Here is a 13316-nt window from a genome sequence, read left to right on the forward strand (position 1 = left end):
ATGAAATGGAACGCAGACAACCATGAAATCACCAGGAACAAAACCTCATTTGAAGGATAATACTTTCGTTCTTTCCTTCTTTCTTTCCTTCCTTTTTATTTCTTTCTTTCCTTCCTTCCTTCTTTCTTTCCCTCTTTCCCTCCTCCCTCCCTCTTTCTTTTTTCTTCCTTTTTTCCTTCCTTCCTTCTTTCCTCCTCTTTCTTTCTATCTTTCTTTCTTTCTTTCTTTCTTTCTTTCTTTCTTTCTTTCTTTCTTTCTTTCTTTCTTTCTTTCTTTCTTTCTTTCTTCCTTCCTTCCTTCCTTCCTTCCTTCCTTCCTTCCTTCCTTCCTTCCTTCCTTCCTTCCTAGCAACTCAGGTGAAGGTTCATTCTTCAAGCTTGTGGGTTGTTTTCCGAACGTTTCGTTACCAGGCTAGGTAACATCTTCAGCAGGATTTATGGGGCGTCAGTGTGGGTGTGCTTCTGTTTATAAGGCCTTAAGGTGTGGGTGTGTCAAGTGAAGGTCTTGTGATGGGTCAGGTGTGAGTCATCAGTGAGTCTTGTGATGGGTCTTTCAGTGGGGCCCAATCCATGCAAGCCCTTCCTCCCACCAGCAGTTCATCACCCCATAACCCTGACTGAGTTAACCTCCCCATCACGCCCCTTCTCAAGACTCACTGACGATTCACCTGACCCGTCACAAGACCCTCACTTCACACATCAATCTCTGAAGCCCTTATAAACAGAAGGACACTGACATCCTCTAACCTCCGCTGAAGGTTTTACCTAGCTGGCTAATGAAATTGTCCTGGTTCCGACAGGTGAAACCCCTCAAAAGAACTTCGAGGTATTGTTTACCTTAGAGAATCTTTTATCCGGGAAACAAAGTATCGGCACAACATAGTTGAACCCAAAAACTAAATTCTCCTCCCCTGGATACAAAGTAACAAAGCACAATTCTCTCCTCCAATAAACCATCATAAATCACATTCCCCAATTCGCTTGAAGCGCATGCTTTCTCCCCAGCTCTCCAGCCCGCCAAAACTCTTATCAACTCTGGCCGCAATGATCTTGGGTTCCCACAGCTGAGTTCTTATTGTTAGGACTAACTGGACTCTCATCCCAATCCTCCCTCCCAGCACCAACTAATTCTAAAAGCATAGAGAAAATGGCTGCATTTTCATTGTTGTCAAAGCAAGAACATCCAATGTTCGCAGTGTTGACAGAAACGTTTGGAAACCAACCCGCAAGCTCGAAGAAGATAGCAATTCAAAAAAAGCTCCCACAATATAAAATCCGCAAACAGATGTCAATTTTCTCACCCAGACTTGCTTCGCCTATTTTGATAAGCCACATTTTCAAATATCTATTAAGAGAACACCACCTGGTACCGAACCCTTGTGCCTCAAATAAAGTTATCTCAATCCGTCTTTGATTTAGGAACCAACATTATTGGTGGCCATCAAAAAGGAAGTCTTGGAAGTGGAATCAGGGCAGGACATGGAGTTTGTCACTGTTTTCCAGGAGTAAGCTGCTACTGCGCGAAAGATGATATCCGGGGTAAGTCTGAAGTTGTGAGTCTCTCACTGCATTGCTGGATGCTCTAGCACAGGGGTAGGCAACCTTGGCTTTTTTATGACTCATGGACTTCAACTCCCAGAATTCCTGAGCCAGCATGGCTTAGCTTGGAAAACTCTCCCTTTCCCCTCAGTGTGGCTGGCTCAGGAATTCTGGGAGTTGAAGTCCACGAGTCATAAAAGAGCTAAGGTTGCCTACCCCTGCTCTAGCATTTTTGTGACAATGTTGTCCTCTTAAACAGATGTTTCCCAGTGCAAATGTATTGCTCAAAAATGTGAACAGGGTGGTAGATCACGTCCATAAATGAAATGAATATGTAGATAATTGGGAACCAGAAAGCTCTTTCCCCCTGCCCTTGTGTGGATCTCTTTGTCCCATTTTACGACCTTTCTTGCCACCATTGTTAAGTGAATCACTACAGCTGGTCAGTTAGTAAAATGGTTGTAAAATCACTGTAGTGATTGACTTAACAACGGTGACAAGAAGGATCGTAAAATGGGACAAAGCTCACAACTGTCCTGCTTAGTGACAGAGATTTTGGTCTCTGTTGTCATAATTTGAGGATTGCCCATAGTTAGCAAGATCAGGAGCAAGAGCAGTGCGGTCACCTCTCACTTCCCAGTATAGGAAGATTGAGAGTTCAATCCTAAGTAGCGGTAAAAGTTTCTCTGGGCGCAAAGAAAAAAAAAATCTGTGAACTTCATGTAGGTGTCAGGAAGGGCAGCCGGCCAGTAAATACCCCGACGCCATCTCGAATTAAGGCATCATAAAAAAAGGGAGAGCAAAATCAAGAGCGACGAGAATCTGGTCTCAGCTATTTCTTCTTTCTCTGCAGAAGCTTTGTGCGACGACATGTGCAAAATGGTGATTGCTGGGGGAGTCCTGCTCTCCTTCATTATCTCGGTCGTCCTCTCTTCTTACTTCATTCATCGCTACCACAAGAACGCGCCCAAAACGCCCATCGCCTCGGCAGAGATGACTTTCCGGCGCCCAGCTCAGGCCTATCCCGTCAACTATTCGTCAAGTAATGTCCGTCGGCCCTCCATGGACTCCGAGAACCAAATGTCAGTAGATGCATTTAAAATACCTGTAAGTTCTTCTCGCTTTCAGCTGATTAATGAGGAGGATTATCTTGGCCAGGTCTTATCTGAGGCTCTTTGCCTCATTGGGAGACAAGCGTCTCTCTGAGGGGATGTAGGAGGCCGAAAGGAATGTAAGAGAGAAGAGAATTTAATAAGGTTTTTGGAGCAGGCACTTTACCACACGTACTAGTTCTGACATACCACTGGGCGGCACTAAGCAAAACACACTAACCCAGTTTCAAAAACCTCATTGTTTAATCTCAGCTTGCTACTTGGGAGTAAAAGCGGATGAGGTCGATGGAGATTCTCAGTCATCCAGGTTGTCCCAAAGGTGTTTTTTCAGAACTACCTTGTTTTTCTTTGAAGACATTTCACTTCTCATCCAAGGAGCTTCTTCAGCTCTGAGTGGATGGTGGGGAAGGGAAGGATTTATACCCCTTGCAGACAGCTGGTCATTTGCCTCCCTTTTAGAGAGTCGTTGAGGCCACTTGGAGGTTTACCTGTGTCCTCAGGGTCACCTGAGTGGTGCAAATGGGCGTGGAGCCATCTTGGCTGCAGGGATGTTTTCTGACCTGGGTCCCTTCACCGTTGAAGACGGGCACACAGGCTGTTGGGGATGAGTCTGAGCTGTCTGAATCTCAGTCTCTTGTGCTTCAGTTTGAGATGTGTCTTAAAGAAAGTCACATATAAAAATTCAATGTGGGGTCCTTGGCGTTCTTAGCTTGGTTGTTTCCTGGCAGACGTTTCGTTACCAAACTAGGTGACGTCATCGGTGCAACCCTGAGCTACAAATACAATGGCAAAAATTCAATATATCATGGAGGTGCGCGTGTAACAGCTAACCGATTTTATGTATCTTCTCTCCCCTACCCCCTCTACTTTCGAGTGATAAATAGAATTATTTTCCCTCTTAGGTGTCTTAAAAGCAAACATTAAAAAGACTGAACAATGAAGAGGTCAGTAACTGTAAAACTAGCTATTAGAGGCCTAGAGTTAATACATTGATATGCTAGCTAGTTAAACAGAATGTTTATGGATTGCGATTAGATGTAAGGGGTAAGGCTGGAATACTCTCTAAAATAAAGTTGGGTGTTATTATTTGCAAATCCCTGGTTTCCACGCGCATTTTGTGATCCGACCATATTACGCCCGTATGAACGGCAAATATTCCACACGTTTCTGTTCGTTACCATAGTTTATTTGTTAGTTATGTGCTGTTTGGTAAAGAGCACAACACGTGATTTCTTGTTCTACAGGAAGGAGCAATTAGATTATAGTTAACTAGTTTTTTTTTTCTTCCTGAAGCCTGCAATCAATTATTTTAATGTTCCCTAGCAACATCAGCCAGCAATTTCTCCTTGCAGCTGTTAACAACTGTGCCAGCACAATATATCAAATTTAGTTCTTCGCTGGGGGAAAAAAATGCCATTGTTTAAATGAAAGCAAGGTTTGGTTTGGTTTTCAAGAAGCGAATTGGAAATCTGGTTGTCATAGTCACCCATTTGTGTCTTGAATGACACACAGGGAAAGAGAGCACACACACACACACACACACACACACACACACAGAGCTATTTGTTTTACAATACTGAGCTCTATAAATAGCCCCCAAATGGTGAAGACACAATGTCTTAGCTCCAGTTTCATTTCCAAACTATATTGGGCATTTGCGGTGACTGGACTTAAATAACCACGGCAAGAGAGGTCGTAAAATGGGGCAAAACCGACGTAACTACTGCCTCGCTTAGCGACATAAATGTTTGGGCTCAGTTGCGGTCATAAGTCGAGCATCACCTGTATATTCAAGGTTTTGGGAGCAATCAGAAGAACGGTCAGCAACTCACAATTGGAACTGAAAAAGAAGTGAAAAAGGAAGAGCCCAAAGTCCAGAGTCCGAAAAAGGAAGAGCCCAAAGCCCAGAGTCCGAACCACCGGTCTTTCCACGATGTGTTTCGATATTAAGAGCAGATGTTTTCCGTGGAAGCCTGTGTGTTAATTTTTTTTTAATTCTCAGTAGCTTCCCAGTACAGAAAAGCAATTGTCTAGATTGAAGAGGTGGCTTTTGAAAAGATATTTCCCTTCCCCTTGAAGTTACATAAATCGGCACAAAACTCTGTTTGCAAACAGCGTTTACTCCCTTCCTCCCGGCATCAAGAATACAGAGAGGATTGAGGCAGATTCCAGCATAATTGCCACCTACTATTTATAAATCTTAAATTTGATGGGGTAGGACTGTCGAGCTTTCTGCAGTTATAAAATGTAGACCTGGGATCTCTTCCAAGCAACCACTGTGGACGCTGTGTTCCAAGGTCCCAGCAGAGGCTACGTTTGCCATGTTGCTGGGGGGGGGGGGGAAGCCCTCTTAATTTGGCCAAGTCTGGTATAAATAGTAGATCCACGTATCTGTGGAGATTCTCTGTCATCCAGGTCCTGGTTGTCCCAAAGGTGCTTTTTCAGGAGAGAAGCTTCTTCAGCTCTGACTGGATGGTGGGGAGTGGAAGGATTTATAGTCCTTGCACCCAGCTGGTCATTTGCATTTTGAGAGAGTCGTTGAGGCCCCTTGGAGGTTTATCTGTCTCCTCAGGGTTGCCTGAGTAGTGCAACTGTGTGTGGAGCCTTCTTGGAACTGCTGGAAGCAGGCTCCACGCCTATTTGCGCTACACGGGAGACCCTGATGATACCAATAAACTTCCAGGTGTCCTCAACGGTTCTCTAAAAGAATGCAAACGACCAGCTGAAAAAAAAGAGAAAGAAATGTAGTTGCTTGCTCTCCAGGTGTACACACGCATAACACACGTTTAAACACACCATATACAACTTATGTGTAGACCTACACCCTTACATATAAGTAACATATACATATTAATCCCTGTCCATCTTGAATACATAACGGAAGGAGGAAGGTTGAGAGTTCACAAGGTTGATACAGCTGGTCGTTTGACTTCTCTTAGAGAGACTTCAACAGGGAAGGGACCCAGGGCGGAAAACATGCTGCAGCCAAGAAGTCACAGGTAAACCCCCAGGTGGCCTAAATGTCTCCCTAAAAGAAGAGTATCAATCCTTCCATGTGGCCTGTATAAAATAGAGTGGTTCTCTTTTTTTTTTAAATCACTAACTATGATTATTATAAGGGACGCGGTGGCTCAGTGGGTTAGGACGCTGAGCTTGTCGATCAGAAGGTCGGCAGTTTGGCGGGTCGAATCCCGAGTGCCGCGTAGCAGAGTGAGTGCCTGTTACTTGTCCCAGCTTCTGCCAACCTAGCAGTTCAAAAGCACGTAAAAATGCAAGTAGAAAAATAGGGACCGCTACGGTGGGAAGGTAACAGCGTTCCGTGCGCCTTTGGCGTCCAGTCATGCCGGCCACATGACCACGGAGACGTCCTTGGACAAGCGCTGGCTCTTCGGCTTTGAAACGGAGATGAGCACCGGCCCCTAGGGTTGGAAATGACTAGCACGGATGTGCAGGAGAACCTTTACCTTTACCTTTTAACTATGATTATTATAGCCTTATTCTGCTGTTTTAATGCTATCTTCTTCCTACATTCAGAAAACCTCCAAAAATTTGAGTAGTTCTCTAGGTAGCACATTACATTTCTGACTATAAATCCTTGTTTAATCACCAAAGCAAAGTTTGCCTTCTCTGTGTTTTATAAAAGGCCTGAAACCACAACTTTGTCGTGCAGAAAACCTGTGGTTCTGCTGTCAGATCTGCCAGGTAGATCCGACCAGGAAATAACTTTGCAGAAAGATTAAAACCCATCTGAAACCGGAGAGTGGCTGATCAGGATTTGAACACGAGATCCTTTTCAACCTAGGATTCTGTGTTATGAGATGTTTGGATTTTGGATCTAAACTTTCCTTCAGAAGTCAAAACTAGGCAAAGCAGATCACATTTCTTCCTAAAAGTTTACATAGTGTTCCAAGTCATTGACAAAAGCTAATAAATACCAGCAACCAGTTTAAATAATAACAGTAACAATAATAATAATAATACAGACAAGCACCCGCCACATAACACCCTGGACTTAACAATTGTCGATAAGAAAGACAAAAATGTCTGGATAATGGACGTGGCAGTCCCTGGGTACAGCAGAATAGACGAGAAAGAACTGGAGAAGATAACAAAACACAAAGACCTACAAATAGGAATAGAACGACTGTGGCAAAGGCAAGCAAGGGTGGTACCAATAGTAACAGGCACCTTGGGTGCAGTCCCAAAACAACTGGAGCGCCACTTGGACACCATCATCGGCATTGACAAATTCGCCATCAGTCAATAGCAAACGGCGGCCTTACTAGGAACTTCTTCCATCCTGCGATGAGATCTGTAATACCATCCAACGTCTGCATCTGCCTATCCCAGGTCCTTTGTCGACAGGTAGACAAAAAAGCCAAATCCAGTCTGAACATATGGCTGACTGTGCGATGATCAATAATGATGATCATGATGATGATGATGATCATGATGATGATGATGTTGGAAGGGACCTTGGAGGTCATCTAGTTTAACCCCTGCTCAGGCAGGAATCCCTATACCATTTCAGGCAAATGGCTGTCCAGTCTCTTCTTAAATACTCCCAGTGTTGGAGCATTCACCGCTTCTGGAGGCAGGTGGTTCCACTGGTTAGTTGTTCTAACTGTCAGGAAGTTTCTCCTTAGTTCTGGGTTGCTTCTCTCCTTGATTAGTTTCCATCCGTTGCTTCTTGTCCTGCCTTCAGGCGCTTTGGAGAAGAGCTTGACTCCCTCTTCTTTGGGGCAGCCCCTGAGATATTGCAACACTGCTGTCATGTGTAGGAGCCCAAATAGAAGAACCCAGCTCTCTGTGTCCACTGATCCACAGCAAGGAGCAGCAATATTAATTCGAAAGAGAGAACGAGGCACCTACCAGGTGCTGCTCGGTTTTGGTTTTCTTGACTTTCTTCTCTTCCTTTTCTCCTTAGGAGGATCCTAAGTGGGAATTTCCTCGGAAGAACCTGGTGCTTGGCAAGACTCTGGGCGAGGGAGAGTTTGGAAAAGTTGTCAAAGCAACCGCCTTCCGACTTAAGGGTAAAGCTGGCTACACCACGGTGGCGGTCAAAATGCTGAAAGGTAGGTCCACCCTGGGAAGCTCTGAGAATCATTTGGTAAGAAAAAACGCTGTCCTACTTATTATAGAGTATGTCTAGAATAGAATAGAGTAGAGTAGAGTAGAGTAGAGTAGAGTAGAGTAGAGTAGAGTAGAATAGAATAGAGTAGAGTAGAGTAGAGTAGAATAGAGTAGAGTAGAGTAGAGTAGAGTAGAGTAGAGTAGAGTAGAGTAGAATAGAATAGAATAGAATAGAATAGAATAGAATAGAATAGAATAGAATAGAATAGAATAGAATAGAATAGAATAACAGAGTTGGAAGGGACCTTGGAGGTCTTCTAGTCCAACCCCTTGCTTGAGCAGGAGAACCTATACCATTTCGGACAAGTGACTGTCCAATCTCTTCTTGAAAACCGCCAGTGATGGAGCACTCACAAGTTCTGGAGGCAGGTTGTTCCACTGGTTAATTGTCCTCACTGTCAGGAAGTTTCTCCTTAATTCCAGGTTGCTTCTCTCTTTGATCAGTTTCCAACCATCGTTGCTCGTCCTGCCCTCTGGTGCTTTGGAGAAAAATGTGACCCCCCCTCCTCTTCTTTGTGGAAGCCCCTCAAATACTGGAACACTGCTCTCATGTCTCAGCTCTTTGATGTGGGAACGCAAGGTGGCATATTTGGGAGTTATCTCTAATGTTATTCGTGAAAGAGCAACCACGTGAGACTGCTACTCCTGCTACATGTCGGAAGAACCGAGGCGCTTCTGAGTTGAAAGAATTAGCTCAGGGGTCCTCAGTCCCTGGTCTGCGGACCGGCACCAGTCCGCGGCATACCAGAAACTCAGCCGTGCAAACGAGCAAAGCCCCTTTCGCGGGATGCAGGCAGCATGCAAAACTACACCCCGTCCGGTCTGCGGAAAAACCTTTCTGTATGGAACCAGTGCCCAAAGGGTTGGGGGGCCACTGAATTAGCTGGCGACATCACCAGGAGATGCCCACTTGGGGGGTCCTTTTCATGTCCCCATTAATCTGCCCACCAAAGTGGTACCTATCCATCTACTTGCGATGACTCGAATTGCTAGATTGGCTGGAACTGGAGCAAATGACGGGAGCTCTCTCATCCTGCAACTCAGCAGCACTCGAGCCTTGAGCGAGGTCTTATTGATTGTCAGCCCAGCGTCCCAAAAAAACACATGAGCCAGGGCTGTGTGCTTAGCCCCTACCTGTACTCTTTGTACACATATGACTGTGTATCATGCGACCCATCTACTGCGATAATTAAGTTCACAGATGACACGACTGTGGTGGGTCTTATTACAGGTGGGGATGAGACAGCATACAAGGCGGAGGTACAAAAACTATCCATATGGTGTTGCAACAACAACTTGCACCCGAACATCGGCAAAATGAAAGAGATGGTGCTAGACTTCTGGTAGGAAAAAGGAGGAACCTGCCCCACTTTACATCGGGGAGGACTGTGTGGAGAGAGTTTCCTCCTTTAAATTTCTGGGAGTCTACCTCTGCGAAGATCTGACCTGGAAAGTTAATACAACTCAGGTGGCCAGAAAGGCCCAACAGAGGCTTCACTTTCTTAGGGTCTTGCGGAAGAACAGGGTAGAACATCGGCTAATGACCCTCTTTTACCGGTCTACTATAGAGAGCGTCCTCTCGTACTGTATTGTGGTTTGGTGTGCGGTCTGACAGCCGTGGATAGGAAGGCGTTACAGAGGGTGGTGAGCACAGCACAAGACATTGTGGGCTTACCCCGGCCACCACTGGATGACCTCGCCAGGGCTTGTTGCCTTGGAAGAGTGAGGAAAATTCTCAGGGATGACTCACACCCTGGACGGTATCTCTTTACTCTCCTACCATTGGGTAGGAGATGCAGGAGTAGAGCCAGCTGTACCAACAGGCTGAAAAACAGCTTTTATCCGTGGGCTGTTAGGCTTTTTTTTTATTTAAAAAGTTTTACAATACATTTTGACTTTAATCCCCCCTCCCCCACCCCCACCCAACCCTCCCTATCCCTCTCCCCCATTCCCTCCTCCCCCCCCCCCGACTTCCCAGAGCTAAATACAGGGTATAAAATCAAAAAACAAACATAAGCACCCCTATGTTATCAGCAATAAACTATTAATTCTATCTTCCTCTAGCTCATATAAAATGAATACAAACAATATTAATATTACAAATAAAGTAAAAAAGAAAAAGAGGAAAACAGAAAAAGAGCTTTACTCAGAACAGATTTTCTTAATCCCAGTCCTTATTCATATTAATTTCAAAAAAAAAAGAAAAAAAACTTTCACCTACTATTTACATTCTCCAACCTTTCTCTAATTTCTAAACAAATTCACAGTTAGGCGCCAAAAGCGCCTATCTCTATTAACCTTAATAATCTCCAACCAAACTAAACTATGATCAAAAAAAATTCTTACATGTATCACGCCAAATGTCTCGCAGTTCCAAATCATCTTTGAGTTCAAATAAAAAGAGTAAAAAAAAAGGTTTAAGCAGTCTGTAAGACAACTTGTTGTTAATTAGGAGCTTGCATACCCATTCTTAGTTCAACACATACTTTTAGTCCATAACCCTAATATACTTTTCTAACAAGCAAATAACATCAATCTTAAATTGTGTTAAATATTAAAAAAAAAACTTTCTTTCTCCTCTATGATAAATTTAATCCATTGACATTCTAATTTAAAAATTTAATCACCAATCTTAACGCTCCAAAGCTTTTGGAGCACGTCTGTCATGACCCCCAAAACTTCTTTGGACCGCGCCCCTCCCACAGCTTCACTGTAAGTACACTTTGGAGATTCCATAACTTTCTGCTGGTCTTGCTCTTGCTCTCGTCTCGCTCTTCTTAGGGCGGCACGCGTCATCCTCTGGCCTCCTGCAACATCCGATGAAACTGTATCTTGATCCCCTCCAACACCATTGTCCTCTATCTGTCTATCTGCAACATCTTGAAGCTTTCCCTCGCCGTATCCCTTTACAGCTTCCAAAAATGATAGGGGGGTTGCTTTTAACACATTGCTATAAAAATCACGTGCCTGGGCCACAGTAACCAGACGATGTCTTTTACCTTCATGCGTCACCACCAGTCCAACTGGAATCTCCCATCTAAACTTAATATCACATTTCTTAAGTTCCTGTACAAGAAATGCAAAATCTTTCCTTCTCCTTAAAATCTTCGGAGGAATCTCTTTTAAAACCAAGACTTCTTGCTCAGCCACTACCAATTTAGTATCATAAGCAGCTTGAATGACTTCATCTCTAATTACTCTCTTTGTAAAATAGACCACCACATCTCTGGGTAACTTCCTCTGTCTTGCAATCCATGAATTTACACGAAAAATTTTGTCCATATTTCCCTCAATTTCAGATGCTGGCTGGCCCAATACCCCTTCTAGAGCCTCAGAAATCAGCTGCTTTAAATCTTCTTTACAATTCTCCTTTAAACCCCTGATTCTAATAGCATACTGCATCTGATAATACTGAACAAGGCTCAATTCTCCGTCCATTTTATCCCTTATATTTTCATTTTCTAATACCTTTGCTTCTAATATAGAGTTCTTTTGACTGAGATCCTTCACTTTTACATCCAGCTGTTGCACACATTCAGCTACAGATTCAATCATAGACAACATGTCCACCCTCATTGCTCTAAACTTCTCTTCCATCTTCTTCTCCAATTTCTCCATTTTCTCCTCCATTTTCTCCTCCAGCTTTTTCAACTTTTCATCCATCATGTCAGACATCAATTGTGAATGCTTTCCAAGAGCATCTTGTAGATCCTTAAGCGTCAATGCCGGAGGAGGTGCAGGAGGAAGCAAAGCTTGCAATGAGGTCTGTTGCACCAGGGAAGACCCCGCACTCCGAAGAGCTTTAGAAGTTTTAGCCGCCATCTTCCCCCACTTTCACTTATTGCGCACTTTCACTTTAAAGCTATAAAATCCATTGAGCTAGAGAGTAAAGATAAGAGTCCACATCACCTTGACCTCCTGTACCGCTCTGCCTGCATCTTGACAATCAAAAGTATTTCCTTTTGGCAGGGGTGGTTGCTAACGCCTGGCTCTGCTCCATAAATCCCGGAGCAGGGGCGCTGCGCAGCTCAGAGCAACCCAGGCTTCGGGGGGGCTCAATCCTTCAGCCGCCCAAACTCTCAGCTCAGGCGGCCCCGGAGAGCTCAACCCCTACCTGGGGCCTCACCCCCTCCTCTTCTCCCGAGGAGGGGGCTTCAAATCCATCTAAACAGCTGATCGGCGCTGTTTACGATGGAAAAACACAGCTGCGGAGCGGGCAGCCCGAAAACGGCTGTCTTCGGCGTCGCGTCGCCACCGGAAGTCGGCTTTTGAATGGGATATAATCTCTCTGAACCTATGCAGAATTGACTTCGGAGGCCGGTGTGTGGTGTAGTTGGTTCACATGGTGTGGTAGGATGGAGGGTTTGTTGTCACTGTGTGTTGGGGGGTGGGGGCATGAAGGGAGGCTCAGCCAATCTCAATGTATACATGGTTGTACTTTGACAATAACGGTTCATTCATTCATTCATTGATTGTCAGCCCAGCGTCCCAAAAAAACCCCACATGAGCCACTGCCTTCCCTAATCGTGTGAGGCTGAGAGACAGCGTCCTCTTCCTCCTCATTGTTTCCTTCCGCACAGAGTCTGTAGGGCAGCAAGCATCTTCCAAGGAATCCTACCCTTGGCAGCATCTTCTCCTTTGAGGTCCTTGTCCGTGAGTCATCTTGAAGCGTCGGAGGCCACATTTTGCGTGGTCTACCCCTCCACTGCTTTCCCTCCAGCAGCTCCCATCATGCAGCCTTTTGGGGTATTGGTGTTCTGGCAAGTGAAGAATGTTGCCCAACTAGGCGCATGTGACACTTAGTCGCGATGGTCTGCAACTACGTGGATCCACTCCACCGGAAAAATTTCCTCGTCGGTGAAGTTGATGGAACACAATGAGAGAGCAATGGACCCTGTCTCACTCCTGAGGTCCATGCTCAAGCTCCAGATCGACCCATTTTAAGTCCAACATATTAATTAACACAGAGTAACGGAGTTTGACGTGACCACGGAGGTCTTCTAGTCCATACCCTCTGCTTGAGCAGAAGACGGGTTGATTGCTCTCACCATTAGGAAATTTCTCCTTCGTTCTAGGTTGCTTCTCTCCTTGGTTAGTTTCCAACCGTTGTTTCTCGTCTTGCCTTTTGGTGCTTTGGAAAATAGTTTGACACCCCCCGCCCCCCATAGCTTAGAAGGAGCACCTCAAATATCGGAACACTTCTCTCACCCCTTGTTCGTCTTTTCATTACAGTAGACAAATTCAGTTCCTGCAACTGTTATTCATATGTTTTAGTCTCCAGGCCTTTAATCATCCTAATTGCTCTTCTCCACATGCTTTCCAGAGTCTCAATATCTTTTCTATGTTGTGGCTACCAGAAGTGGATGTACTATTCCAAGTTTGGGCTTACTAAGGCTTTGTAAAGCGGTACTAGAACTTCACACGATCTTTTTTTTCTATTTATTTATTTATTGAAAAGTTTTACAAAGTTTTAATGAAAAAACCCCCCAAAGCAGAATACAGGATATTACATATAGCAATCTTAAGCAAACAT

The 13316-nt window shown here is 44.6% G+C and overlaps 1 protein-coding gene across 1 annotated transcript in view; it reads left to right on the forward strand.

The window, feature by feature from the left end:
- RET (ret proto-oncogene) overlaps positions 1-13316 on the forward strand; it is a gene marked incomplete at both ends in the record, with an annotated part of 108077 nt that overhangs the window by 72415 nt on the left and 22346 nt on the right. The window contains 3 exons of the mRNA XM_081329728.1: positions 1419-1538; positions 2392-2645; positions 7578-7725. Of these exons, the coding sequence (XP_081185854.1) occupies positions 1419-1538; positions 2392-2645; positions 7578-7725 (522 nt within the window). The remainder of the gene's footprint in view (positions 1-1418; positions 1539-2391; positions 2646-7577; positions 7726-13316) is intronic.

Source organism: Vipera berus (genome assembly GCF_964194415.1).
Source record: "Vipera berus genome assembly, chromosome: 5".
NCBI lineage: Eukaryota > Metazoa > Chordata > Lepidosauria > Squamata > Viperidae > Vipera > Vipera berus.